This window comes from Aulostomus chinensis, chromosome 1 (genome assembly GCF_037954235.1).
Source record: "Aulostomus chinensis isolate RoL2024-O1b breed Wild chromosome 1, RoL_Achi_v1.0, whole genome shotgun sequence".
Classification (NCBI taxonomy): Eukaryota; Metazoa; Chordata; class Actinopteri; order Syngnathiformes; family Aulostomidae; genus Aulostomus; species Aulostomus chinensis.
Window position 1 is genome coordinate 62,230,174 of NC_141320.1, and position 26,825 is coordinate 62,256,998.

Genomic DNA, 26,825 nt, shown 5'->3' on the forward strand with positions numbered 1-26,825 from the left:
CTCCTTCTCTTTGTATATAATTGTATCCATTGTGTACATCAAATCAGCACTACTTTTCATTAGCTCAGATAAAAGGGTAGGACAATCGCTCTATCTCCAGTCTGACATGCGACATACTCTCCTACTGGAGAAGACCAAAACAAAAACAAAAAAAACAACAACAAGAAAAGCAATGTGGCTGCAGCATACAATCTGTCTGAACCGTCACAAAAACACAACGCAGAAGACCACTTTAGGCCCACTGAAGGACTGTTTCTATGCTCTTTTTGGAGGGCGCACGCCCTACTGCTCGCTACACAGCTTTCAGGCCTGCAATCTGGTTTGCAAAATGACAAAAGCCTGGGTTGTGTGAATATGCCAATGCTTCAAATATGACATTGGAGGAGAGAGTCCGGAGGAGGGAATGTTACTGCCCTCCAGTAGGTGTACAGCAATAATTAACATGTCATATGTTTATTCTGTTTAATGGGTACAAAAGTTGAACTGTGACGGCCTGCCCACACCAGAAAGTGACATGGTGAAAATGGTTAGTGTGCGCAACTTGCGAACATGCTTGCCAGCAGGGGCTCGCTAGGGAAATCGGTCACAATAGCTCTCAGAGGCTCTTTCTATTTTCTCTGTTCTGGGCCATTTACTCCCCCGCGGCGTTTTGCTCTCAAGACTGTAGTATACACTCATACAGCGTGTAGGTATGCATACATATTTTCAAAAGGTGGGAAAAACGGGGCTAAATTAAGACAGAATTAGCACGGTACGGTGCTTTATACCAAGAGAGAGAGAGGTTATGTCTACCCTTCCTATAGACAACTCAGTGACCTCAATTGTTTGGAAAACTTCTCCTTGAAACCTTTCTGGAACTAAGTAGTGCATCACCGATGCTGCTGCTCCGTAATGGAAGAAGCAGGAATAGAAGAGTTCTTCCTCCACTGAAGTATAAATAAAATAGAGGACAGAACATATAGCTGTAACATATTCTGTGTAGTTGGCCAGTAAAACTGTGTTAGAAGAGCAGAAAAAGCTTTTTTTCCTTTATTTATCCAGTTCTCTTGTGTGTTTGTGTGCTACAAAAAGGAGCGAATCAGACAAACCCATACATACACTCGCTTAGATTTTTCATTATGGCGAGCCAATAGATGGGGGTGAGGGTGGGAGGGCAGGTGTTAATTGCTTATTTTCTGAAGGTTGAGCCACAGTGTGTGATTTTTGCCAAACGCTGCCCGTCTTCCTTGAGTGCGACATGCCTTAATTGCTCATTCTTGTTGGCAGGATTGAACATGCAAATCTAAATGCCGTTTGGAAACCTTTTGGAATTGGTGCAATGACTGGGTGCACTCCATGTTTCTGTCATATGTTGCTGGGGTGCTCGGGGAAAAGTAAATGCCAATTAATTTTGTTTTCAGTTTAAGTCTCCTTGCCTTGCCAAAGCTTGTTTTTGTTTTAAAGGGTTTTTTTTGTTTTGTTTTGTTTTTTCAGAACAACCTCGAATATTTATACACTGCCTTGGATTTGTAAAGTTACACGTTGAGGACTAATTTGAAAACATCATGTCTAATGTAAAACCACTTAAAATTTTATGCAAATAACCACAATTTTTACCTGCATAAAGTGCATTGTTTTTACATAATCAGAGGCAGCGATACTGTCCCCTGGCAGTGTATTGTTGCAGGTAAACCACATGTGTTTGACTTTTGATTTCAGCAGGGGACAAAAGCACAGAGTGCGTAACTTTACTCAAGGTTCATTAACAGCACTGTTAGATTCATTTTCAGCGCTCCACCATCTTCACTAGGCTCTTTGGGGCCAAGAAGTTCTAGAAACAAGGCTGGAATGTTCCCCCCGAGGAACTCCTGTTCCTCTAGGACTTACAGTATATTTGTGTCAGTATTCGCAACTCCACAACGGTCAAGTGACGAAAGCCAGATGACATTGTAGGCGGCACACTGCTATTTATGTGGCTTTTTCAAAAGCCAATTACCAAGCCAAATGGAAAAGCATCCATTTTATATCATTCGTAGTTCAAGTAAAAATATCTACAGACGTAGGAGCTACAAAGTTTCCAAGAACTACAATGGTAACCAGTTCCTGCTGCTTGGATATGCCAAAAAATGGTTTTAGGAACAATGAAACGGTGTAACCCTAGCATAGCTAGCATACAGTGCTGAAAGAATATGACCACATGTGGCCCGACCATCACAAAATGTGGTCTTAGATGAGAGCTCAATTAGGCAAGTCACCATCACTTTTTTGTGAGTCATTATATCAACCCAAATACGATCTCAATTCTCAATCTTGACTTTTTCTGGACTTTATTTTTTACCACTGCTTTAATGATAATATTTGATAACCATGTAAGTACACAATTGGTCTACACTCTTTGAATGCAGGGTCCAGCCAGCAGATATGAAGCATTTATCCAAAAAAAATGATCCAGGCAACAGTGTGTTCTTAATGTTTCTTGAGCATGATAATATTAGATTTCCAATAACCAGTGAAAACAAAAGACTAAAACACCAATGTAATGCTGAATCAGGTTGCTGTTTGGAGTTACACTTGTAACGCTGTTCGTCACCCTTACGATGTTTAACTATCGCAAGAAAACCTTTTCATTTGGCCACTTTGTCCATTTCTACTATAAAACAATAATGATTTAGTCTATATTCAATTCATAAAAGCTTTTGCATCAGTGTTTAAAACTCCTTGCCACTGGTCGATCTTTTCCTGGGAAAAGCCCTCTAGCTGAGGAGACTTGATGCATTTTACATTTGCAGTTTGTCTGGGATAAATAAAACATAGAATAAAATGAAGAGCAACAGCCAGCACCGCTGCATACAAGACTGCAGACAAGGAGAAACAGGCAAATGTTTTTGGTTTATATTCAGATTTGTTTTGTTTTTCTAAAAGAAGGATCTGGGATCAGTTTGGAAACTTGAGGTGGCAGGTCATAGGTGCCTGCAACACATCATGTTATGTGGCATTCTGTGCCGTAGAGTCATGCACATGCACCCTCAGGCTGAACTGCTGAGTAAATAAATAAAAGAGAGCGGCTGCTGGTGCGGTTACCCACTTTATGCTGGGATTGCATCATGCAACCATCAGCTGTTGTGTTTCGTTAACCCACAATATTACACCAGCCGCTTCGCTGATCTGTAGCCAGCGAACAACATTGAAGAGACAGATTGCCGTCTTCGCGTACATGCCGAGCTCCCCGTCTGCAGGGGAGATATACTCTTATAGTCAGTAGTGTGGAGTAGACAGTGCTGAAACTTGAATGGCCCTGAATGCCAGCCAAACCATAAATAACAAGTGGCAAAATGTCCAAAATGAAAATGAGTCAATGTCAGTTGACATTCAGGAAAAAATTACTCTTGTGTAGAGGCCAGGTTTTGCAAAAAACGTGACCAGTATATAAATCAATCCAGCAGTCCAATCCAAGCAGGACTTTGGAATAAAAAAAAAAGTTTTGAAGTAAGCAAGTATCGGCTTTACAAGAAATGAAAAGGCCACTTTGAGATAATCGACAACTGAATCCCAAAATGTGCTTTTGGCATTACAAGACAGCAAACACAAGGAGACTGTTTGTCATTACCTGTAACATCTGCGTGGAGATAAATGAAATATTAAAAGGTAATGTTTTGTTAGACAACAGTAAACTGAACCACAAGCTTGACATGGAGCCAGGACAGAGTTTGTTTACCCTGTTGTCCTGTTCCTTCCTCCTAGAGAGAACGTGTCAGTTCCCCTCAAAAATAGCAGGAGGCCTGTTAGGGCTGCAGCCACCGGAGGACCAATGAGTGGGAATGCAGTTTTCTCAGCTCATTATAGAGGAGCAGGCTGCCTTATTGGTGTCACAAAACCTTGTGAGAGCTCACACCCTGGCCAGAATCCTCCTCTCCAAGTGTGTATCTACTTATAGCCTTGTATTCGTTTATAGTTTAACTTAAGTTCAACAGCTGGCAACAGAGCTGTTATTGTATGAGGAATTATGTGCTCTATTCATGGGTTTTTTTTCTCGTTTGTGTCCTCATACTTTTTAGAGTGGCCTTTATTACCTTCCACAGAAACAAAAAAATGTTCTAATACAGTTGCAGAGTTCCAAGGTAAGGGAGGAAGGTGAAGCCAAACTGTTGCCAAGGTTGAAATTGAGAATTTTCTCACCCAAACCTCTTGTAACCTTGTTGCTTGGCAAACAGGTTCACCTGAGTTTAGTGACCTTAAATCTAGATTCTACAAGCAGGACTCCTAGTGGTGTTCAGCTCATTTCACCACAAACGGCATTTTTAGACTAAGTGAAGGAGACCCGACATCTTCTCGGTAATTTTGAGGGATTTTTCAACACAAACCTGAACTGCTTAAGACTTGCTGTCCATAGCAGCGCATTTAGCAGCTAAAAATGTAATGCTAAATTTATGTGATTCAGTGGTTGCTGCACACTGACACAGAGCTTAAAGGAAATGTGATAGAAAGAAAAGAAAGAATATAATTACTATTATTTGTAAACATATAATTATATTCAATCTATTCTCAGGAGCCTGTTGTTTTCCAAATCTGAATAGAGGTGTCATGTGATCTACAGTCGTCGGGAAAGTTTCCAACTAATCTTCCGAGGCTCGACAACCGAAACTTTCCATAGAACTTACCATAAAGATACAGTATGTGAGTAATCAAAAATGTATGGAAATCAATGGCAATTAACAGGAATAAAGCAGACATTTTGGAGTAATTTATACCAATGTGTATCAGTATGAGGAAATTAGCATCTTGTGTGCCACTGCAAGGTTTATGAGGCTCTACCCGCTTCATGCACTTTGCATTCTTCCATTACATAACATCATTAGCATCTTGCATGCTGCATCAGCCAGAATACATCTTTTGTATTCAATATTAACTAAAGTTCAACTTACAAGTACATGGAGTCAAAAATGTGATTTTCTAAATATGGCTAACAAATGATTGTATGTGTATCAGCTCGTGAGAATACAAAATGTTCATATTTATATCCGAGTATAATGACGTAGATACAGTTTGTACAAATTCCTCCCAATACTCCCGTTTCCCAGGAAAATTTCCAGCTTTATGTATTCCTGCAGTTTTTCCCCTCTAGTTATAATATAGCTGAATGAGTTGTCCACAACAGTACAAGAATATTGTATGGACGATGTGAGTCATTTTCAGCAGAGTTCCTTCAGGTTAGTGAGCTTCTCCAAAGGGAATCCCAGTGACTTATCACACAAGCTCTGGTGTCAAAAGCCAGAGTGTTTGGGTGTTCACACCCCAAAATGACATCATTTTCCAACAAAAGCCAGCACGACTGGCCAAGTGATTCATTCTCTATCTAAAATGAGTAGACAAGGAAAGAGAGAGACAAGTGATTGTGCAACAGAGAGCGGATTAAAAAGCAGTGGATAAATCCAACAATGAACCATCTAAAAATCTAATTTTCTTGCCCATAGAGCAAAAATGAGCAATTGGGGTGTCATTTAAATTAATTTAGCTGCAAGACAAAGGTAAGGAGGGGGGTTTTCCACCATCTCCCAGGAGATTCCCAGGTTTATCAAGCTGTATATCACGAATCAGTCTTCACTAAGAGCACACAGGAAGTGTCCTTCCAAAGCAAAAAAAGAATCTATATGCAATCCAATAAACTACAGTTCAAAATTCAACTCTGCCTACTAATCCATTCAGCTTCATTTGGCCAAAAAACCTGCTCCAGTGCACATGAGCGACCAAGGTTCACTGATGCTAGAAGGACAGTGTCATCGGCAAAGAGGAGATACCACACTAATGTCAGTGAACTGGACTCTCTCCAAACCTCAACTGGAACTTCACCAAAAAAAAAAAAAAAAAAAAGACCCAGGTGACTCTGTCGAGCCAAGAAAACACAATCCTGGCAGTCAGTACTCCCTCCGATTCCATCCCTTTCCTTCCAAACTCGTAAAAACATAAAAGATTTGAACAAAAATCAACAAAGTCTGTATCTGAAAAGTGCTATTGAGCTTTGGTAAATATGACAAATAGCTGCTCTTCAAGTGCAGTTACAGTAAACGCACATCATCTAATGGATCTCTTCTGGTCGGATAGATGAGATGCAGAGCAACTCAGAGTTGAATTAGCACAGCCACAAATCATTCCAACTATGACACCAAAGTACACAGTAGCTCTGACAGGCTGCAAGCTGAATTAGGTGGGAGGGTGCTGCGTATGTGTGTGTGTGTGTGTGTGTGTGTGTGTGTGGCGGGGGGGTGAGTGGGAGTGACAGTGTGGTAGAAAAAAAGAAAAATCAATATTTCATCTCATCAGGTGTCTATCTGAGGGGCCATGCGGTAAATATCACTGATGGGTAGTGAGAACACATATTACCCTGACAGGTCGAGGTCTTTCACACGCAACGCACACAAACACATGACGAGAAAGGACAGAAATATAGCAGATGTTGTGGTTTTCCGTGTCCGTCATTCTGGCTGACAGGGTTGTAAAAATACTGTCAGAGTCTGTTAAACCTCTCAACACTTCCATTTGTTTTAATGATGATGATACATGGACTGTTTGATAGCAGCTCATTCAGATAAAGCTAGCTGCTTTACTGATGCTCTCACAGCAGCAGCGCTTCACCATCCTGGCTAACAAAAGGGTTGGCAAGGTGTGAACAGAGTAACCATAGTACATTTGCATGGAATTCAGGATGCAGCTAACTCTTATCAGTAAGAGTTGTAAGAGGCAGCAGCAGCTAGCATTAGCCTTGCTGAGACCACATAGGTGGCAAAAGTTAAAGATGCGCACAGCCTTTCACAGCACTTACACAAGGGGGCACATGAATGACAACCATCAGCCTTCCAACAAAGTTAATTACAAGGATTCATGTACAAATTCTGCGTTCATTGAGGCAAGGAGAGAAGTGAAGGAAAGCCACTTTTGGTACGATTTTGCACCATTGCCTCAGACTTCACAGGTCATTTGAATTTTCTTCTGGAGTCTGGAATTACAGGCGGCACTTGAGCAAGAGCTTGGACATCAGGGAATATTTCTACTCTTTGGATGTAGGATTTCTTTATACTGCAACTACTCAGAATTCCCGTGGCTTATACCCTAGATCGCCTTCATCCCATATTTAAAAAAAAAACAAAAAACTTGAAGCTGCCAGCTCATTAAATAGTGACACTTTCAATACATGTTGCTATTTGGCGAAGGTATAAGAGTTCTAATCCGTCAGAATTACACAAAACCTTGACATTTCTGCCACCGTTAAAAATATATCAATCAATGACAGAAATTATTCAGCTGACACAAGCTAAGAGACAAATCAAGAGCCATACTGAAAATTCTCTTTCATGAGGACATTCACTCATACATACTGTAATAGCAGTGGGCAGAAATGAGGTTGTACCCTTGGTAAATCCCAGGCTCTCCCAAGCAGCTGTGGTGCTCATGCCTATTGCAATGGATTTGCACGCGTGTGTATTCACAGCGACATAGATAACAGCAATGACAGCAGACAGATTATTATCAGCTATGTGGCTAAGGAGGCTAAAGAGATCCACTTTGTGCGTTTAAACATGCTGCCTCGCTCTACCTGGGAGGGGTGGAATTCATTTTCCTCCAGCTTGTGATGTTAAATGCTTTTGAACAGTTATCAAATATTCAACTTGATGGATGAATGGATTGGATGAAATGAAACTGGCTGCAACTGTGTAATAATGAGGATCCATAACCTGTATGTGTGTGTGTGTCTGTGTGTGTGTGTGTGTGTGTGTGTGAGAGTGACTGAGTGAGTGTGTGCATGTGTAGGAGTTAAGGGATGTGGGTGGAATTGGAGAAAAAAAGAAGAAAAAGAAATCTCAGGCGGCATACAGTCACATTGAGGAAGCACAGTACAGTGGGGAAGGATGTTGTGTGTGTGTGTGTGTGTGTGTAATATCTGCGGCTCAACATGCTTGTACTTGTGACAAAATCTAGAGGAATAAGGGATGGAGCCCCGGTGGCTAAAAATACTGATACACAGAATTTGAGTGTTGAATTAGCTGATCAGTAGCCACTACTGCATGGAGCTGGCAGCGTATCCCACAGGTAAGGAGTCACTAGACTTGTCACCTGAGCTTTGGTGCAGCAAACAGACCATTAGCTAAGCTTTTTTGCTCATGCTATGGAAGCCAGTAGGTCAACCCGCACTGAAAGCCTGTTGAGTACACTTCCATCCAACCAGCAAATCTCTATAAGCGGTCAGGAAATAGACCGTGACTTAAGAGACTTTGAAAAGTGGACTTGTGACAGGAAAACTGGCAGTCTTGAAGGCCTGTAGTGGCGGTGGCAGGGGGATACCTGGGCAAGTGGAGGGGGGCGATTAGAACACACACTGCAGCTTCAGCAAGTCACCACTGAAGCACCTTTGAGCAAACACAAACCCTGACTTAGCTGCTTAGCTGAAAAGTCAAGTTTTTATAACAGTAACCTGGTACAAGGGCACAGAAACATCAATTATCAAAGCAAGACTGTTGCAAAAGATGTCTGGCTCAAATGTTATCATTTGAAGAATATCTGTAAGCCACTCCTAACTGTCATGGGCAGTGCCAAGCCCAGGGTGCAGTGAGAATATATATCTTTACATCCCTCAATCTTTGTTTTGCATTTTCATGGTGAAGAAAGGCTCTAACCTTAACAGGCAGCAAAAGTAGACAGCACCCTCCAAAATACAGAGTGAGGTATTTTTACAGAAGTGTGGTACTCTATGTTCAAAGAATCCTTACATTTGCATGTCTAAATGCTGGAGACAAATGAAATGTTTAACAATTGTGTGTGCAACAGACAAGCAGCAACAGAGTAGTGAAAGCCTTTCGTAGAAACCCATGCCGTAATCTGTATCTGAGATTAAAACTGTGCTATGGGACTTAATCCTTCCCGGAGTACGCACATACACTGATGAAGCCCAGCAGCATAAATCCCACTTAGGCAGCTCTGCAGCACGCTTTAATTGAAAGCATTCCGCATATTTAAAAAGGTGCCTGTCACACTGCAGTTTCAGCGTGCAGGGGAAGTTGATCTGGAACCAGGACGACAACTTCCTGCCACTGCACTTCAACACTCACACACACAGCTGTGTAACTTGGTTTTGTCCGAGCTAGAACATTCATGATTTGACACATCAACCTCTTCCTCCTTTTCCCGGACCCTTTGTTGACCTTTCCATGACCTCTCCAACCGCATCCCCTCTCAACTGAGGTTAGCCCTGCCGGCAGAGTGAGATGTACCATTAAGAGCCGGACTTCACAAGATCGAGCCTCCCATCATCACCTGACTCCACAGATTAGATGATAGTGAAATTGAGTGCCAGGGTTAAATCAAGTTGTTGGCTGGTTTGGCATGTTTGCAGCTGGGTGACGTCCGCCTGGGGCCACCGAGACGGGGGCGATGGTGAGTAACACCCGCTGTATCTTTGAATAAATCAGAAAAGCGCTACAAGCAGAATGAGATTTAATACAAGGCGGGTAGGAAGCAGAACAGGAGTACAACCTGAAGCATCGAGATATGACCTGGGTGTCGGGCCTGGGATAACATGATTGTGTCTCATGTTACTGCGCAGGCCAATTAGCAGCATGCGACAGCTCTAATAGAGGTGTGGACCTGATGATGGCTCCAGATTTCACACTCATACGAGCACGAATGGCAACAGTAGTTAGCTATTAACCACTTAGGATGCATTTGAAATCATATCTGATTGTGCTCGGCTCAAAATTACCAAGTCTGGTTTTTCCTGTCTTAATCTACTGATCTATTGCTGAAGAGAGATGGCACTAATCCAGTTTTTTTTTTTCCCCTATTGGGATTGGCTGAAGTGTGGTTTATATCAAGCGCATTTCTCATAAATGTCAAAATTACAAATCATGTAGACAAGAGTACTCAAGCAAGAAATTAGCATGAAGAAGGCAAGTTCCTGTCCATACCAGACCATCGAGCTAAGTCAAACCATCAAACTTTACAAAACAGATGTTAACAGCACAGTGTGCAGAAACAATATAATATTCATAACTGTTTTCAACAGTTAATCATGTGCGTATTAATTAAAGGGAGTCTATGGATATCAGATGCTTCAGTTTCAAGCTTTTGTTATCTTTTCAAGATGAGGGATAGTTGAATCATCTTATTCAAGCATCATAGGTAAGTATAAGAAGTATATATGTGTTTTGGTGTTGCATTGTGGTTATTTAAGGTTTTTTATGTTCTAATATCAGGCATGACTATTGGAGGAGATATTTGGCAGTAAAACCTTTATTAAAAATCTTGGTGTGCTTTTGGCTTTCTCATGTTTTTCTTAAAATGTATCACTTAGAGAAACCACTTTTCTTCCTACTAATATTCTTAACACTTGAGAGGGCCTTGTTCTAAAAATTGGTATTCAGGCTGGAAAAAATGGACTCAGGGCAAGTAGATTTACCCTTACATCAGCTTCATAGACCCGTGAGTGATGACTTCCTATTTAACCCAAGCGTTCCTTGAGAGGGACACACCGTGCTTTGCTTTTTAACACCTCTGCTAAATGACATTCATCCTGAATTTCAGCGAGAGAGAGGATTATACGTGTCTTTATCTCTTTTGTTTACCTGACTAAGCCACAAACACTCAGAATGCTGCAGGAAGGCTTTAGATTAAGAAACAAGACATCTCCTGTTTCAAAGGATGTCTACATAATGAGGCTGCACACAGCTTCAGATCCAGAGGCAGCAACCTGCCGACTCCTTGAATTCCAGGTCAAAGCTGAAATATGCTGCTGTTATGAGGGCTGTCTGGCTTTGGGCCAACCTGCCGGAAGACCCGAGATGTGCTGAATTTGCCAATAATAATAATAATATTGTTTTTATGAACTTTTAATCTTTACTTATATTCCTAATTAGTGGAGGATTAGTTTCCATTCCCTTTCTTCTAACATAAGATTTAACCTTACATACGAAGACAGACGGCCAAGTAAAGAACATTTCTGCAAAGACTCGGAGGATACCAGCTGATATGAGATTTTGACGTTCGCCTGCTGGGACAAAATCCCACTGCACAGGAAGAGGCCAGGCGTAATTTAAATGAAAGGAGTTCAGACCTGGCAGCCTGTTGATTACTTAAGATGATAATGCAGTCCCATAATTGCCCTTCATGATGAAATCAGTGGATGGACAATCAGCTCTGGGCTATATGTCTTTCAGCCGGTATGTGTGTGTGTGTCTCCATCCAACATAATGGATCCCGCTGATTTTAAATGTGTCAAATGAAAAACATGTACGGAACAATCAGATCTGCCCGAATGCATTTTTCAGAGGACACTACAATGTGGGCTGATGAACGACGACATGATCTACATGTATAAAACTATCAGATATTCATCTTAATTATCTTATTCTGATGTGAATTGCAGTCTCTATATATTTATTCATACTGGTAATGCACTTCTATAGTAGTTTAGATATCCAGCTGCTGCGTAAATTGCTCTTCTAATCTAACAGAATAAAAGAAAAATATCTGTAAATGTTTGAATGCTAGGATGAGCTCATGCCGCAAATGTCTAGTACTTAATTCATACTCATTATTCAGATTTTCTTCAAATCATGGTTCGAACATTAAAACGTATCAAAGCATTATTTGTTGAAACAAAACCTGGATTTGTGCTAAATTAGCTGTATCTTTAGGCAGTTTTGATATCTGGAGCATTTAACGATTAACTGAAAATGAGGAAGAAGGTCTATGAATCAATTTTTCTTCCACTTACAACAAATTCTTGAAACACAAGATGTTTTTAAAAAGCCGAATTAATTAACATCTGTACTTTTGATACCAATTACAGCCACGGGAAGTAGAAAACAGTTATCTGATTATCGTGTAACATCATTGATCCACAAATCTGACACTGCTGAAAATGAAGGTCTGCAATGGTGAGGAGAGGAGCCAGACCACAAGGAAGAGAGTAATTTTAGCACCCGGCATACAACCGAGATGCCTGAGGTGATAAGGGTGTATTTTTCACATAACTCTATGGTTCAGTGATTGCAATGACAATCATCACCATGGCGAGGGATTTGACCTCATGCGTTCTTGATGATCTGGGGATTGTGCATTAAATTAATTTGGGGAATATGGCTGTCTGTCTTTGGAGGAACATACCCGCATTACAATGCACTGATAAATGTGAGACTTCGCATCATTATTCAGTGCATTTTCTCCTATTCTGCATGTGCATTCAGGCATGCCAAATTCTTTATAGTCAATGTAGAAACAGCAAATGCAAGTTGTTGTTTTTTGTGTTTTTCAATTTAGGGTATGATGGGAAAAAATTTAATTTAAGAACTTATTTCAACTTGCCTAAACAAAGACAAAAAAACAGCAGATGGCAGGGGTGCAAAAATGGTGACAGCAATTCATAAAAGTGGACTGACTGGTCATCGGATTGTACCAAAAACATCTATAACAGGCGTGAATTCAGTGGTCGACCATTAAAGGAACATACCAAATTTTTGGGAGATGGACCTTTCATCCCCTCCAGACCAGGACAAGAAGATGGGTACCCTTCTGCCCTCTGTGCTGTATGAGAGAGCTGAGAAACACAGAAACTGGCTGACCGCTAGTTAGCTTAGCACAATGAATGATAGTGGATGGGAAATGTTAGCATACCCCTGTCAAAAGTCAAACAGGTCAGGTTGAAATGTTTGTTTTTGTTGGCCAAAGTGACAGCGTACAAGTCTACGATCAGTGTGAATTTGCATACAGACATTTTACAACTATCTTTCTGCTTCCCAAACTGAAACCCACTATCTTCCAGATGTACAGCAAATAAAATATGGCATGTTTCAGATTAAGTTTGGTCTCATATTCAACTTTAAAACTTTGAACGTCTTGTTAATTTTTTTTAAACCAGTAATATGCGACAGAGCTTCATCTGTCAGCAAACTTAATCAATCTTGCGAAGATGTACCACAGCAGCGAGAAGCAGCAACATCTGGCATGTTCGAAAATGTTGTTGTTGGTCTTTCAATCAATGAAATACGAGGCTTAACATGGCAGTTGTACAGAGGAGAGAAATATGGAGCAGCACCCTGAATATTATCTTCAAAACATCTCCAACTACACTCGTAAGGAACGGACTGTTGGGAGAAAGAATGCCACTATAGCTGTACACAGAGGATACATGCGGCTTAATTGAGAGCTCTCCACAGATCCCAAGGTATCTGTAGGCAGTACCATTTAGATATAGAGTGCAACGTAATTATGTACAATGCGTGTTAAGAAGACCTAGCAGGATAAACAGCCTGGAAAGGATATTCAACGTTCTTTAATTGGAAGGCAAGCCGAATGATTTTGAGCTTCAAGTACAGTTTACAAAAGTGGATTTTTTTTTTATTCTAATTTTTTTTTTTTTTTGCAGCTGTTGGGACAAATGATGATGAAACTGGAAACTATCAGCTTTAAATTAGTCATTGGAGTCTATTTAAATGCGTTGCAGCTGGACTGACCACGTCTGCTTTGAAAAGTGAACCTGCATAAAACATAAAATGAAGCCAGATGAGAAGAAGGAAACATTTTTAGCAACAGTGGTGTTGTAGTACTTCCACAAACACTCAGTGGGAATACTGTTGGCTTCAATGGGCTTTTCCAGCTCGGTAATTGGAAAGATTGCTTAGAGCCTGTAAAGCTTACTTCTGTGTTTGTGCAGTGGTTACCCAGCTAATTAGCGGTAAACAAGCAGCTAGTAACCACCATTCTGATTCTGGTATGTCGCTGTGTTTCTTCCATCTTTTGCTACATCCACTGGTAACTGTTCTTGAAAGCTACTCTTTGCTCCTCGCCGGAATGATAGTAACTCTCCCAGGTGTCACGTCAACATGGAGCTCAGCTTTTAACTCCACCAATCTGAAGTCAGCAGGGAGTTTCTAATGATATCACTCTACATTAAGACTAGCGGTCCGAGTGTGACGCAAGACCACAATCCCTCCTGTCTTTAAAAGATTTACCCAGCCAGCGATTCACGTTCAAGTCATTCTAATGACTCTAATTAACAAGTAACTAACTAACTAATTAACTATCAAGCAAAGAGAAATATCACAACAGAAGTGCAGGAAAAATACGCCTTTCCTTCAAAGACTACTCATAAAAACTTCAATATGATTAACATGTAACTGGCATGTCTTCACTACGTACAAGTCAACAACTTTCATATGTTACTCCTCAACATTTATACTACGGTTACATCTTACTCCTCAACATTTATACTACAGTTACATCTCAATCCTCAACATTTATACTACGGTTACATCTTACTCCTCAATATTTATACTACGGTTACATCTTACCCAACATTTATATTACAGTTACATCTTACGCAACATTTATACTACAGTACATCTTACACCTCAACATTTATACTACGGTTACATCTTACACCTCAACATTTATACTCCAGTTACATCTTACACCTCAACATTTATACTACGGTTACATCTTACTCAACATTTATACTCCAGTTACATCTTACTCCTCAATATTTATACTACTGTTACATCTTACTCCTCAACATTTATACTCCAGTTACATCTTACCCAACATTTATACTCCAGTTACATCTTACTCAACATTTATACTACTGTTACATCTTACTCCTCAACATTTATACTCCAGTTACATCTTACTCAACATTTATACTACTGTTACATCTTACTCCTCAACATTTATACTACTGTTACATCTTACTCCTCAACATTTATACTCCAGTTACATCTTACTCAACATTTATACTACGGTTACATCTTACTCAACATTTATACTACGGTTACATCTTACTCAACATTTATACTACTGTTACATCTTACTCCTCAACATTTATACTCCAGTTACATCTTACTCAACATTTATACTACGGTTACATCTTACTCAACATTTATACTACGGTTACATCTTACTCAACATTTATACTACGGTTACATCTTACTCCTCAACATTTATACTCCAGTTACATCTTACTCAACATTTATACTACGGTTACATCTTACTCAACATTTATACTACGGTTACATCTTACTCCTCAACATTTATACTCCAGTTACATCTTACTCAACATTTACACTACTGTTACATCTTACTCCTCAACATTTACACAACTGTGAAATCTTATTCCACAACAAAATTTACACTTCTTTCATATCTTACTCCTCAATAACCTTTCATCTACTCTCATGTTATGCTTCAATGACAACTACTTTCATAGCCTTCTCCTAAATGATCCAACTAATTTCAATCTCTCTTCGATGTAAACCACTTTATTTTTCCTCTTGAATGGAAAAAGCACTACTTTCATTTCACTCCCATGGTGAATTGACAAAGACAATTCAACTGCTTTCAGTTTGCTGTCTGAAAATACAAAAAAAAACTTCTCATCCATCCACTTTACCTTTGAACAAAAAAAAAAAAACAACGTCCCCTACTCCTCTAGATCCCATCACTTCCACTGTTCATAAACAATTTACTCCAATTGCTTTTGATGCCTCCACTAAACCAACACTTTCTCATCTCATCTTGCACACATGAAATAGCACTCATATCTTTGAGGATTTCCACTTCAACAGGTTCCCACTAGCTCACATCCTACTCAGAAATAAATATTCTCCAGGTTTATGCTGTGCATTGACAGAGGCACAAGTACTCTGGGGGGAAAAAAATAAATTTCTGGGAAAAAAAAGCTCATGTTGCATTTTTCTGTATGGTATTGCGTTTTTAACTTTACCGCTTAATTGTTTCAATTAACTTTGGTGTTTAAGACGGCACGAGCCCAGCTTTGAATCCCAATTACTTCATCTGCCAAGCACAGGAAATAGGTAACTGTTTTGCTCAGGCAGGTATTCTGACAATCCTCTGGTATCAGAAGATTTCTGACACATATGAGATCAGGAAATACTCTGTCAAAAGTAGCAGCGACTACAGCACATGCCTGCAAGCTGCAGTGATTTGGGTCTCAACCCTGGCATCACGTAAATCTCCACCTTAAATAGAAACTGACTGAGAAAACACATTCTGGGAAAAACAGCTTAAAATAGATCAAATTCCTTCTCAAGGAAAGGATTTTAATAAAGATGCACTGCTGAGATCAAAAAATGGGGGGGAGACGGTTTAATGAATGCCGTGTTATTTCTGACCATGAGGGACACAATGAACATTCACAAATATCAAATGAACAGATTTAAACCAGTCTACACATATACCCAGGTCCAAGGTCTCTTTGACAAAACAAAATAAGGATTTTGTTTGCCCCCCCCAATCAAAAACAGACATTTGGATATTCCCGTCCCCTGAATGTCAGGGGATTTATTTGGCCTGTTTAATCCAACACCCCTCACTGTTTGTCAAATTTTCAGAAAGGTTACTTGGGTGTCATGAAGAGATAAAATCCAATCTTATGGATAGTAAAAGAGACAGTTTGGAGAGTTTGTAGTGGGGTGGGGGAGGTCAGCAACTGGGGAGGGGGGGGTCCTTACTTTCAGTAAATGTGTGTCAGCACGCCTAAAAGGGTAGAATGTCCTTTGTACACCTTCAAGCATAGCAACGCACCGCAGCGGTCCAGCGCAAACATCTCTCTGTAGCGCGAGAGCAGTGGAAATATAGCGTTCATGTCCTTTTATTCACAAAAATACAGCTATTTTCCGTGACCTCATCTGTGACAGTAAAACCAGCGCTTTGACATCATCATCAGCTGACATCACCTCCCCTCTGACTCACTCTTTCCTGTGCTGCTTTGATTGGGCTAATCTGGACTAAGTTACCAATCTTTCCAGAAATTCGATTACAAATTTGTTGGTGTCTGGTGTCTGTTTCTTCTCCCCAAAGACATCCGGGAGCATGACTGGGTAAAGAATCTATTCCATTACATCTCTGCCTGAGGGCCACGGAGCCAGGACAACATCTTAGTGCAATGGACTATTTCCTCGATGAAAGATGGAGATTGCTAAATCCATTGTGGATAAAGGAGCACAGGGCCTGGATTGAGCTCAGTCCAATTATCTCATTCATCCAGGCATCTAAAGATCCGCTGTAACTCTTTCAAATCCTGTTGCATTTTTTATTTGTGGCTTTTACATGTCTGAATGGTGAGGTTGCAGAGCAGCCTGTGTTAGCCGAGTATTGGAGATGACTCACAATACAGTCATTTTGCATTGCTGGAGGCTATGTCAAGGGTTGCAGAACACTGACATTTCAAAATACGACATATTAACACCGCAAACACAAGTATGTCAGAGATAAAGGTTAAGAGCAAATGTTTATTGTTGAGGATGTGCACAAATCAAAGTACCACATACCAGTAAAAAATGTAAACGTCTAAGAGGAGTGTTTTGTTTTTTTACTTTTTTCTTCGAACACACTCCAATCTAAATGTGTCAAAGAACATATATGATTCATAATTTTCACAGGATTACCAATTAAAAAAAAAAAAAAAAAAAGCAGCAGGGGATGTTGAGATAACAACTCTGGCATTTCCACCACAAAAGAGCTCACACTACAGTTGTAAGGGTGCGAGTGAGTCAGACATATTTATAACATCCACACAGAAGCCTCGATTTTTTTCCCCCAAGATCACCAGAGCAATTTAGGTGGAGAAGGTGACGAGCAACTGCAAAAAGATACAAGGTACAGAGCAATTGTGCAACACTAGCAACTAATTTGGTTTCTTGATATTTTCCTGCTTTTCTTTAAAGATTTAGTTACATCAAGGTTAGTGCGTCTTCACTGTATTTTGGCTCTTATTCCGAGTGTTTAGAACGTTCGACTTGAGGGCTCTGTTAGAGAGAAGGTCTGTGAGGCTCTTTTTAAAAAAAAAAACCATTGTAGCATGTTAAATTTGCTCACAAGTGCACATCTTTTAATTTGCTTATGGATAACCTTCACAAAATTCAAAACAGCTCCATTGTTCATTTTAACTACTTCCATAGTCCGTATCAAATCAAACAATGGCAACTTGGATTACACTTTAGAGGAAGAACTGATTGGTCTTCGGGTTGCAATGGACCATCAAGCCCACGGTTCAGTTTGTAGCACTATGTACGTGTGTGAATGTATGAATGGTACTATACAAATAAATTTGCCTTGCCTTGTTACGACTTCTTTTTTTTGTGGGGGGTGGGGTCACATTTTACAAAAACACTAACAATGCACTGAAAACAGTGAATTATACAAATAAACATAGCCACTACTGCTTTATTCTGTCATTTCTGGTTACCACGGCACTGGGGTCTGTAGTTGTCTGCATGCGGGAGGAGTTGACAAGCCACACCCACAGTCTGGTATATAGCTGTTCATATGCAGTATAGCCCAGAGTAGTTTCACAGCAGCTGAAAACTGTACACTGACATTTCTTTGACCAAATATGCCTCAATGGAAACTTAAATTAATTTGGATCTTTTTTATGTCCTACTGCAATAAACCATTAAGCTTAGAAACAAAACACCTAAGATTCGCTATCTAGGAACTTTTATCTTGACGGAATGTGCTCTGCACCTTTGTAGCTTAGACTTGAGTAGGCGTAAAAGCGGCAGCTGCTACAATGACGTGACCAGAGGACGCACTCCACCTGTTTGGCTTCTCTACTCATCTGCTCCTATTCAGGCTTGTTTGAGAGGACAAAGAGAGCGCAGTCTGTGCTGCGCCAGCTCTTCAGTCTTCCTGCCACTTAAATGCATTCAGTTTTGATCGAAAAGGAACAGAGGTGCTGCTTAATCTAAACGGGGGACTTTTGGTGATTTGGCTGTGGTTCAGGATACCCTGCCACTGCTTAAACCTTACGCCTCGCTATCATCAAGGCATAAGGGTTTCACAGTTGATTCAATATTTGCATGACCTTCAGGATTGGGGGGGTCAGGGAAGATGTCAGGATGATTATTCTGAGTCGAGTTGTTCCTTGTACTGAATACATTTAACTCTTCAGTTCAACCGTGTTGTAATACACAGTGAAACAGTGACATTTGACAAAACATTTACTACTTCTTTTATTAGAAATACCCACATGAATGAAACTATTGAGGCGTGCTTAAAAAACTAATCTTGCATGCCTTGAAGCCGCACTGAGCCGAGGACACGCCAAAGATTCTTCAAAGTCAAATTTATTTCAGCTTTTCTAAGATTTTCCAAGGAAGAATATCTGACTGACCGTCACTCTGAAGCAAGAAGTGCAACACTCACGCTCTGGAAGTGTTAGCGAGCAATACAGTGAAACGTGTGAAGTGACAAACCGCCAAGAGGGAATAAGCTGTAAATATGAACAAGAAGGCAAAGAAAGTGTCCGTGGCAGCTGGCGGCAGCAGCGGCCATCACGGAGGTGGGTTCAGTCTCTTAAACAGCCTCCTGTTATGTCTCTGTCATTATTTTTTAAAGTTTTCAGGTGGAGTTCGGTCACTGCAGCGGACAACTGTGGCGCCGCACAAATTGAGTTAACTGAGGCAGAACCGCTCCTGTTTTTACTGTTAAGTGTTTCCCTTCGTTTTCAATCAGGATGGGGACAGGAATAATGGCGCCTGTATTTGTGGCATGAAAGCCGTTATTGCTCAGAACGAGGAGATCCCCGTGTGCCCCTCCCAGTGCTAAGGTAACATGAACAGATCTATAGATAAACAGAATATTTTCACTGGCTGACAGCTGGCTAGATTAATAATAAAAGGCTGACTGCATCTCTTCTTTTCATCTCTCCCTCACATTTCTGCTACTATTATTACTCTGTCTATTACTTATTAAATGTATGTCAGTGCAGTAGCTTTAATTGGAGCTTGTCGCCTCCCTTCAGCTCAGCTCCCAACAAATGAGAAAATATGCCTGAATGTTCATTACAGAATCCACTGAATGGAAGTTAGACCTCTAGAAAACACCCTCTACTGTCACCTCAATATACTCCCACAGTAGCACGGAAACGCTACCAGGGTCCAACCCCACGTCAGGACCCCTGTCTTTAAAGTTGCGAGCACTCTGGTGTGCACACCATGTGTGCACAAAATAGGGTTTACTGTAGTTTCCTAACTGCCATTAGTTCACACACACATACACACACACTAAAGGACAAATCCAAGTGTCCTCTCATAGTAATAGAGTCGGAGCTCCCTCTAGGGGTGAGTGCAGACACATAGTTTACAGCCAGTCAGCTCTTTTGGAAATTAAATTCTGACCTAAGCAGCTTTACAACCAAATAAATATGCGCCTTTAAATTCTGAATTGATGGTTCAAATAAATCCCGATCCTGGGGTAGCTTACAAATCACACATTGAGTGCTATTCAAAATGGGAAAAACTTCTTATGATGGAAACCTCAATTAACACTCCCCATTGATATCAATGGAGAGCATGTGAACCACCTTGTAATGCTACATATTACAGTTTCATAGTGATGCTGCTGACATTTGCTGCCATCGTTTTTCATTTCAATGCAGTCATGTGATGGAGCTCGTCTTATATATGGGTGTGTGTGGGTGGAGGGATAACAAATTTGCAGGCTTTGCAAGAGCACAGGAGGGGAGCTTACTGGTAATGTGGTGGGTGGGTGGTAGGGAGGCTTATAGGGTGGGTGCAAAACTGGTTTCTGTTTTACAAAAAGGGAGAAGGCTCATAATGTATGATGGTGTAAAGCTTAGTTGTACCTGCTACTGTGTTTGTTTACATGTGAACATATGCAGGGCTTTTGCGTGTGTAGCGGGTGCATTGCCTATTTACGGTCTGATGAATGAGAGGCTCCGGCGGTGACTCCAAGCAGCTTCAGCCGGCCCATTACTCTTCTCCCCATCTGGTTGAACTGAGACGTGAGGGTTGCCTCCATCCTCTGGTGCCTGGGACACATCAATTTGCCGATGGAGTATTCTCGACTGAACGAAGCACTAATGTACGAATGAATTGGAAGATTGATAAACTCGCTTCTAGTCAGCAATCGTCAAGTAACTGTGGGCTGTCATGAACAATTGTGATGAATTCAATCCTGATAAACCCAGTACTTAAATATTCCATTATTTGGTAACATTTTTCAACCAAGGGTACATTAATAGTAAGTTAGTTAATGTCTAGCTAGTGCAAAATGAATGAATTACTCATAAGTTTTTCCCATTGAGAAATATTTGTAAGGAATTAACATATTCTTATAAATCCTAGAATAAAATCCTAAAATAAAGAGTCAGTATTTTTTATTCTATGATATAAAGTCTAATAAGTTTTTGTTAAAACTACAAGTTTAAATTTGATATTCCGATCCATTTCCAATCACACACTGAGCAGCAGTTACATCAGCATTTACAAGATGCTACTCAACATTCAGGAGGACATCACATACATGACTTCATGCTAAAAATGTATTTGTTTTTGCTGCATCTTCAGCTTTGTGTATTTGCCGAGATTTTAACAAGCAACGACAACTTTTATGTATCATTTCACTGATTGAACAACAATCAAAGTAGCATCATGCAGCATTTCAGCTCCCAGGAAGCATTTTCTGGGAGAAACCCCAGTTACATAGAGTGCACATTCATTAACTTCATGTTTAGTTTATCCAGACGACTTCCTCTCTCCTTCCTTGGACTAAAAGTACAACATGTCAACTGCCTTTTCCAGAAAGCCCTATTTGTAATACACTTGAAGATTCTATTTAAAGGGAGGGAAGCACTTCCGTTGAGTAAATATGTATTAATCATGCCTGCAGACTCCTCCTTTCTACGTGTGAATCTCATACATGCAGCTGATAATGTAAGTAGCCTTACCTTCCTGTCTCTCCTGTGGCACGGTTGCTATTGGTGACCAGCGATTCCCTAGATAGAAATTCGGCTCTGATCATCTGCGGGGTCAGTTGGACTCCTGCACCATCACACCTGCACCCAGAAAACCACACGTCATGTAAGTAGGAGAGCTTGAAAAGTCTTCCAGGAAAGGTCACTGGTGTGCTTACTGTTGGCCTATGGGTGCCGCGAGGTCATCCGGCGGAGCGGTGACAGCAGCAGGTGTCGTGAGGGGAAGTATATCTGTGCTGTAGTCGATGCACCTATCGCAGACATTGAGGAGACATCAAGACCACACATTACTGAAATAGATACATTCCATCTTACTAAGATGAAAAGAACTGCTGAAGGTTGTTTAAAAATCTCTGTTTAAACAGGAGTGATAAAACTACAAACCACTTAAGGGCTAAATAGAATTAAAGCACTGACAACCTAAAGGTTTGCTTTTAGTGGTAAGCCCGTCTCGGTCAGGAAATCAATTTGAACTGAACTTTTAAATGGAGGAGTTGTGGGAATTCTTGTGCAAATCAAAGCCCTGGCACCAGCCATCTGTAAATCCACAATTTAATCCTCCCTAAATAATTAACACAGACGAGCCTGCGTCAAAACAGTCATTGATTGGGATTTAATAGCAGTCAATTGTGCTGCCCAACCAAAACACCATCAGTAGTGTAAACAGGGAGGGACTCCTGGGTTTGTGCCCTGACCAAAAAATAATAACTTACGGGGTCAAAATACACATGAAAATCATGAGAGATATAGATATTACTTTGTTTTGTCAGTATTTAAAGGCAAAGGCACATGTTCAGAGTGATACTCTTAACAGCAAATGAAGCTAACATGATCAGGCTACTTAGTTATTAAGTTCAAATGTGCTGCTTTTTGTTTTAAGCAAAGTACCTGAACTTCTTGTTTAAAGAGCACTTCAAAAGCACCAGATGTGTTCATGAGAACTTTTTTAGCTCCCAGTTGGGGAATAAAATATTTCACAGACAAAAGTACACCAGTAGATAAAAATACTAAATTACTAAATAAAACAAGCACAAACTAAATTTCACTGCGTTAATTTATACCAGTATGTGACATCACAATGCCTCTAATTTCCATTAGCTCTAAATTTTAGGTGGCAGTAAAGGATCCTTTTCCTAGCAATCATATATATATATGTGTGTGTGTGTGTGTGTGTGCGTGTGCGTGTGCGTGTGTGTATATTCAACAGTTATTCTGCAGGTCGATGCTGACGGTCATAAAGAGATCAGTTAACTTTACACAAGGAGGGCGAGGAGAAGTCGACAGAAACATCACAGTATGAGAACATCATGATGTTACCCAAATTACTTGGGCGTCTAGTCCAATTAATTTGTTCAGATCTCTGGGGGAACACGTATTCATGAGCCCTGCAATACTGGAATAAACTAGATGTGATGTCACGCATAACAAACCACAGAAAACATGAAAAAGTGTTTTAGTCACCTGAGTGGTTTGAGAACAGTGCGCCACAAATAGAAGAGAGCAGCCACATGCTGCGTTCGCTAATACCACATCAAAATATCATTATTTATTCACTGTCCATTTAGGCTAAAAGCTGAATAAATCATTATTTCAGTGTAAGTGAAGACAGCGCACAAGTCTTTTCCCTCCATATGGCCTAGATTCAGCATTCATAGGCTTCACTACAGGTATGCAGCAGGACTGGGGAAAGAAAGATGTTGGAATTCTGAGTAAGCGTCCAAATAATCCCTGTCGTGCGACGTTCCATCTCAAATTGACATTAAGTAGGGAGTGCTGGTGACAGTACCACTGCACCTCATTTGAAGCCACTTAAATGTGGTCATTTGCATTGCAATCCAGTGAACTTCTCTCAGCATTTTGATGAAATAAGGTCTTCTAAAATCAGAGTGACTTAACTCACCTCTGCGCTTCATTTTAGCAATTAGCAACTGAGGGATTTTTTTTATGCAAAAATACACCTGATAAATACACATTCAAAAAAACACTTGACAGTGCAGCATTCCCGCATCTTTACCAAATCCAAAATCAGAATCAGTCTTTGAGATGTAAAACATTGAAATCAATACCTCTGCTTACTGAAGTTCAGAGGGAAATGATTAAAAAAATTAACATTAGGCAATTTGGCTGAAGTTTTGTGGTGCCTTGTCTGACGTGACATTTTTCAGGAGGAGTGAGAGTAGCTGTGTGAATATGAGTAAGTCTGCAAATCAAATGATTCAATTTAAATCACTGAATGTGAGTGAAGAAATAATAAAAGTCCCTTATTTTGATTAAGATATCAGTAAAGAATTGGCAGGGATTTTAACCACCAGTCACATGCATGCTGCATATAAAGATAGCAGCTGTGTGCTTTGACATACTGCACACTCATGCTCATCCTCAGACTGGATGGAGGAGGAGACCAGCAGCTACCCTGTCATCATGTACGTTCTGATCCCACCGTGCTCCAGCTGGAGCTTCTCAGTAGCTCTGCATGAAATCTGAGTGAATGGAACCGTCTCCTTCAAATTCTGGGTGGCCGCTATCTAATGGATGAAAAGCTAACAGGTTGTGGCTGACCTGCGCTGGCCGACGTCGCTGCTGAGACCAGCCAGCTTGGACAGACAGTTTGAGGTGATCGAGCTGAAATTCTTCCATGTCATGACCCCTTTGATCAATTCCTACAACAAATACAGGGAACGATAGTTTACTTTAGTTCAATGCTTTTTAGAGTGAAAGCATTCCAGAGAAGAGAAATTACCTTGCGGTCCAGAAACTTTCTCTGAGTGTGAGCAGTTTGTGTCTTGAAGCCGCTCGAGTGGCTCTCAGAGGTTGGATACCTGCATACAAAAAAAGGAATATTACTTTCTAATAAACTTTGGGGGTAAGTTCTGACATTACTCAATGAAGAATAAGTCTTTCTACCTGGGCAGGGGGCAGAGGTGGAACTCCAAATCGCTCTCCAGGTATTTGGCAGTGGGCTTATGGGTGTGGAGGCCTGGAGCTGGGTTCTAGAACACACAACCATGAGCTAGACATGGAGCCAGACATCCATCGTGCATGGTGATTAATGCCAACAGCCTTACAAAGACTCTGAGAGGGTGAGCTTCAACAGGTCTGAGCAGAGCCTCAGGCATCGTGAAGGCAAGATGGACTCCAGCCTGTTCTTCGCCTTTATCCTCCCCTTCGTTTGGTTCCTCTTCTTCACGTAAGGAGCGAAGTGGCTGGCCAGAGGTGGGGTGGATATAGGCCGTCCATGCCTCCCAGGCCGACACAGGGCGATAGCCCATGAGCTTACAGTGCTGAGGAACCTGGAAAACCAAAACCCCACACACAGATATGGTTAGAACTGGCAGCAATAGAGACAAGACAAACAACCTCGAGAACATGTCAGCGTGGAACTGAAGCCAATACGTCATAAAGGTCATATTTCCATCCTGAAATAAAACCACTGAGAAGCAACAAAAAGGTTTCTCACAGTTTTTAAAGTTTTATGATTTTTTTTTATGATGATGTTTTATGATTGGTCAATATTGGCCTTTCAGATACATCATATCAGCGTTTACGTGTGCTGATATTGACAGCAGAAGATTCTTCCAGCGGAAAAGGGCTTTTGTATTCTCAGCATGGGCGACACCAACAAAAGTTGAAATATATCAGGTTTTGGCACCCTTAAACGTTGAAATTACTCACTCATCTCGACTCAGCAGTCGGGTTGGGAATTGAAAGAGGAATCAATACATTTTAAAGGCTATCCAGCCATAAAAGACCAGGCTGTTATTGCCGTCATCTAGACCTCTTTTTTTTTTTTTTTACTGATTTGGAACTGAAATAGATTGGAGAATAGATTCAGATTCAATACATTTCAAATGATACCCTACTCAGCAACTATAATCCAGGAGTTGCAATTCTAAAATCAGATTGGAAAAAAAAAGATCCAAATGGTGGTTAAGAAGAAAGCTGAACAACATGTGGAAAAATGACCAAACTTTTATATAGTTTAGGCCAATGTCCAAATAACAGGAGGCCAAATGTGTGTACAAATAACCCTGATTGTGGTGTTGCGGAGATGTACCAGGATGTAAAGGTGTTCTATAGACTGAACCCGTGGTTGGTGTAAGTCCACACAAAAACATAAAACCACACCATTATTATTTCAGTACCTTTTCTGCCCTCATTTCGAAGCCTTTTATTAGTGAAGCTGTTTTCAGAAATATCTGCTACTATAACTTGAACACTACACAGAGATTCAAACATGCCCTAACAGGTTCGCAGTCTGAGAATATTTTATTCTGTCATGTTTCCTATTAACTCTATCCGCCAGGTACATATCTGCTCAGGTGAAATGCCTACCTGAAGCTTGAAGACGGGAATGAGGGTCGTCACAGTCACATGAATCGGCTCCACGGGGACCGGGACCGGACTCCTAGGAGTCTGGAAATATCAAGGTGACAAATGGCATTATTTGCTCACCCTTTTCTCTGCAGGGCGTCGAAAAAAATCAAAGAATTAATCAAAGCGCTGCAGATGGAGCTTCCACTCTAGGTTCCACGGTTAGATCAAAGACAGGAAATAATGAACGGTCACTAACTAGCCCCTCGTTCTTCCTACTTCCATCAGCGCCCATTCAGCTAGTTTAGTGGTTTATTTAAAAGGCAAAAAGAAATGGTTTGCAAAGAGGTGATTTAAATATATTCTTTGACATTTTTGGAAGTACTTAACTTGCTCCTGCAGTAGGAATATTCAGAGTTAGTTGTGGCCATGATGTCATGTACCCACCAGCAGGCCACTTTCTTCTGACAAAATGGTGAAAGACGATGGAAATATCTTCAGGTCATGCGTCTTCTCTTCGTCTGTGATAAACATGCAAAAACAATACAAATGTTGAAATAAATGTAAAATATTCACTGTATGACCAAATGCACTCCGCAAATAGCCCTGCTCCTGAGGCTTGCATGTATGTTTCAAGAACCACATTCACCAGAGGGAATTTCATTTCCATTCTACCTCTAGGAATAAATCCATTTACGCATGCTTTACTGGCGTGGTATAATGAGATTATTTCCGAATCAGAAGATCAGAGGATAAT

General features: G+C 40.6%; 1 protein-coding gene across 7 annotated transcripts in view; it reads right to left on the minus strand.

The window, feature by feature from the left end:
• Positions 1-26,825, minus strand: part of cfap221 (cilia and flagella associated protein 221) — a 100,873-nt gene that overhangs the window by 54,337 nt on the left and 19,711 nt on the right. For 6 of the 7 annotated variants that reach the window (XM_086198502.1, XM_086198511.1, XM_086198519.1 and 3 more), the window contains 9 exons: positions 26,516-26,589; positions 26,090-26,170; positions 24,823-25,047; positions 24,662-24,747; positions 24,498-24,576; positions 24,317-24,417; positions 21,916-22,008; positions 21,731-21,838; positions 20,700-20,812 (listed from right to left, as the gene is read on the minus strand). In XM_086198502.1, the coding sequence (XP_086054628.1) occupies positions 20,700-20,812; positions 21,731-21,838; positions 21,916-22,008; positions 24,317-24,417; positions 24,498-24,576; positions 24,662-24,747; positions 24,823-25,047; positions 26,090-26,170; positions 26,516-26,589 (960 nt within the window). Of the gene's footprint in view, positions 1-20,691; positions 20,813-21,730; positions 21,839-21,915; positions 22,009-24,316; positions 24,418-24,497; positions 24,577-24,661; positions 24,748-24,822; positions 25,048-26,089; positions 26,171-26,515; positions 26,590-26,825 lie in introns of all 7 variants that reach the window. The other variant, XM_086198553.1, reaches the window with a different exon arrangement.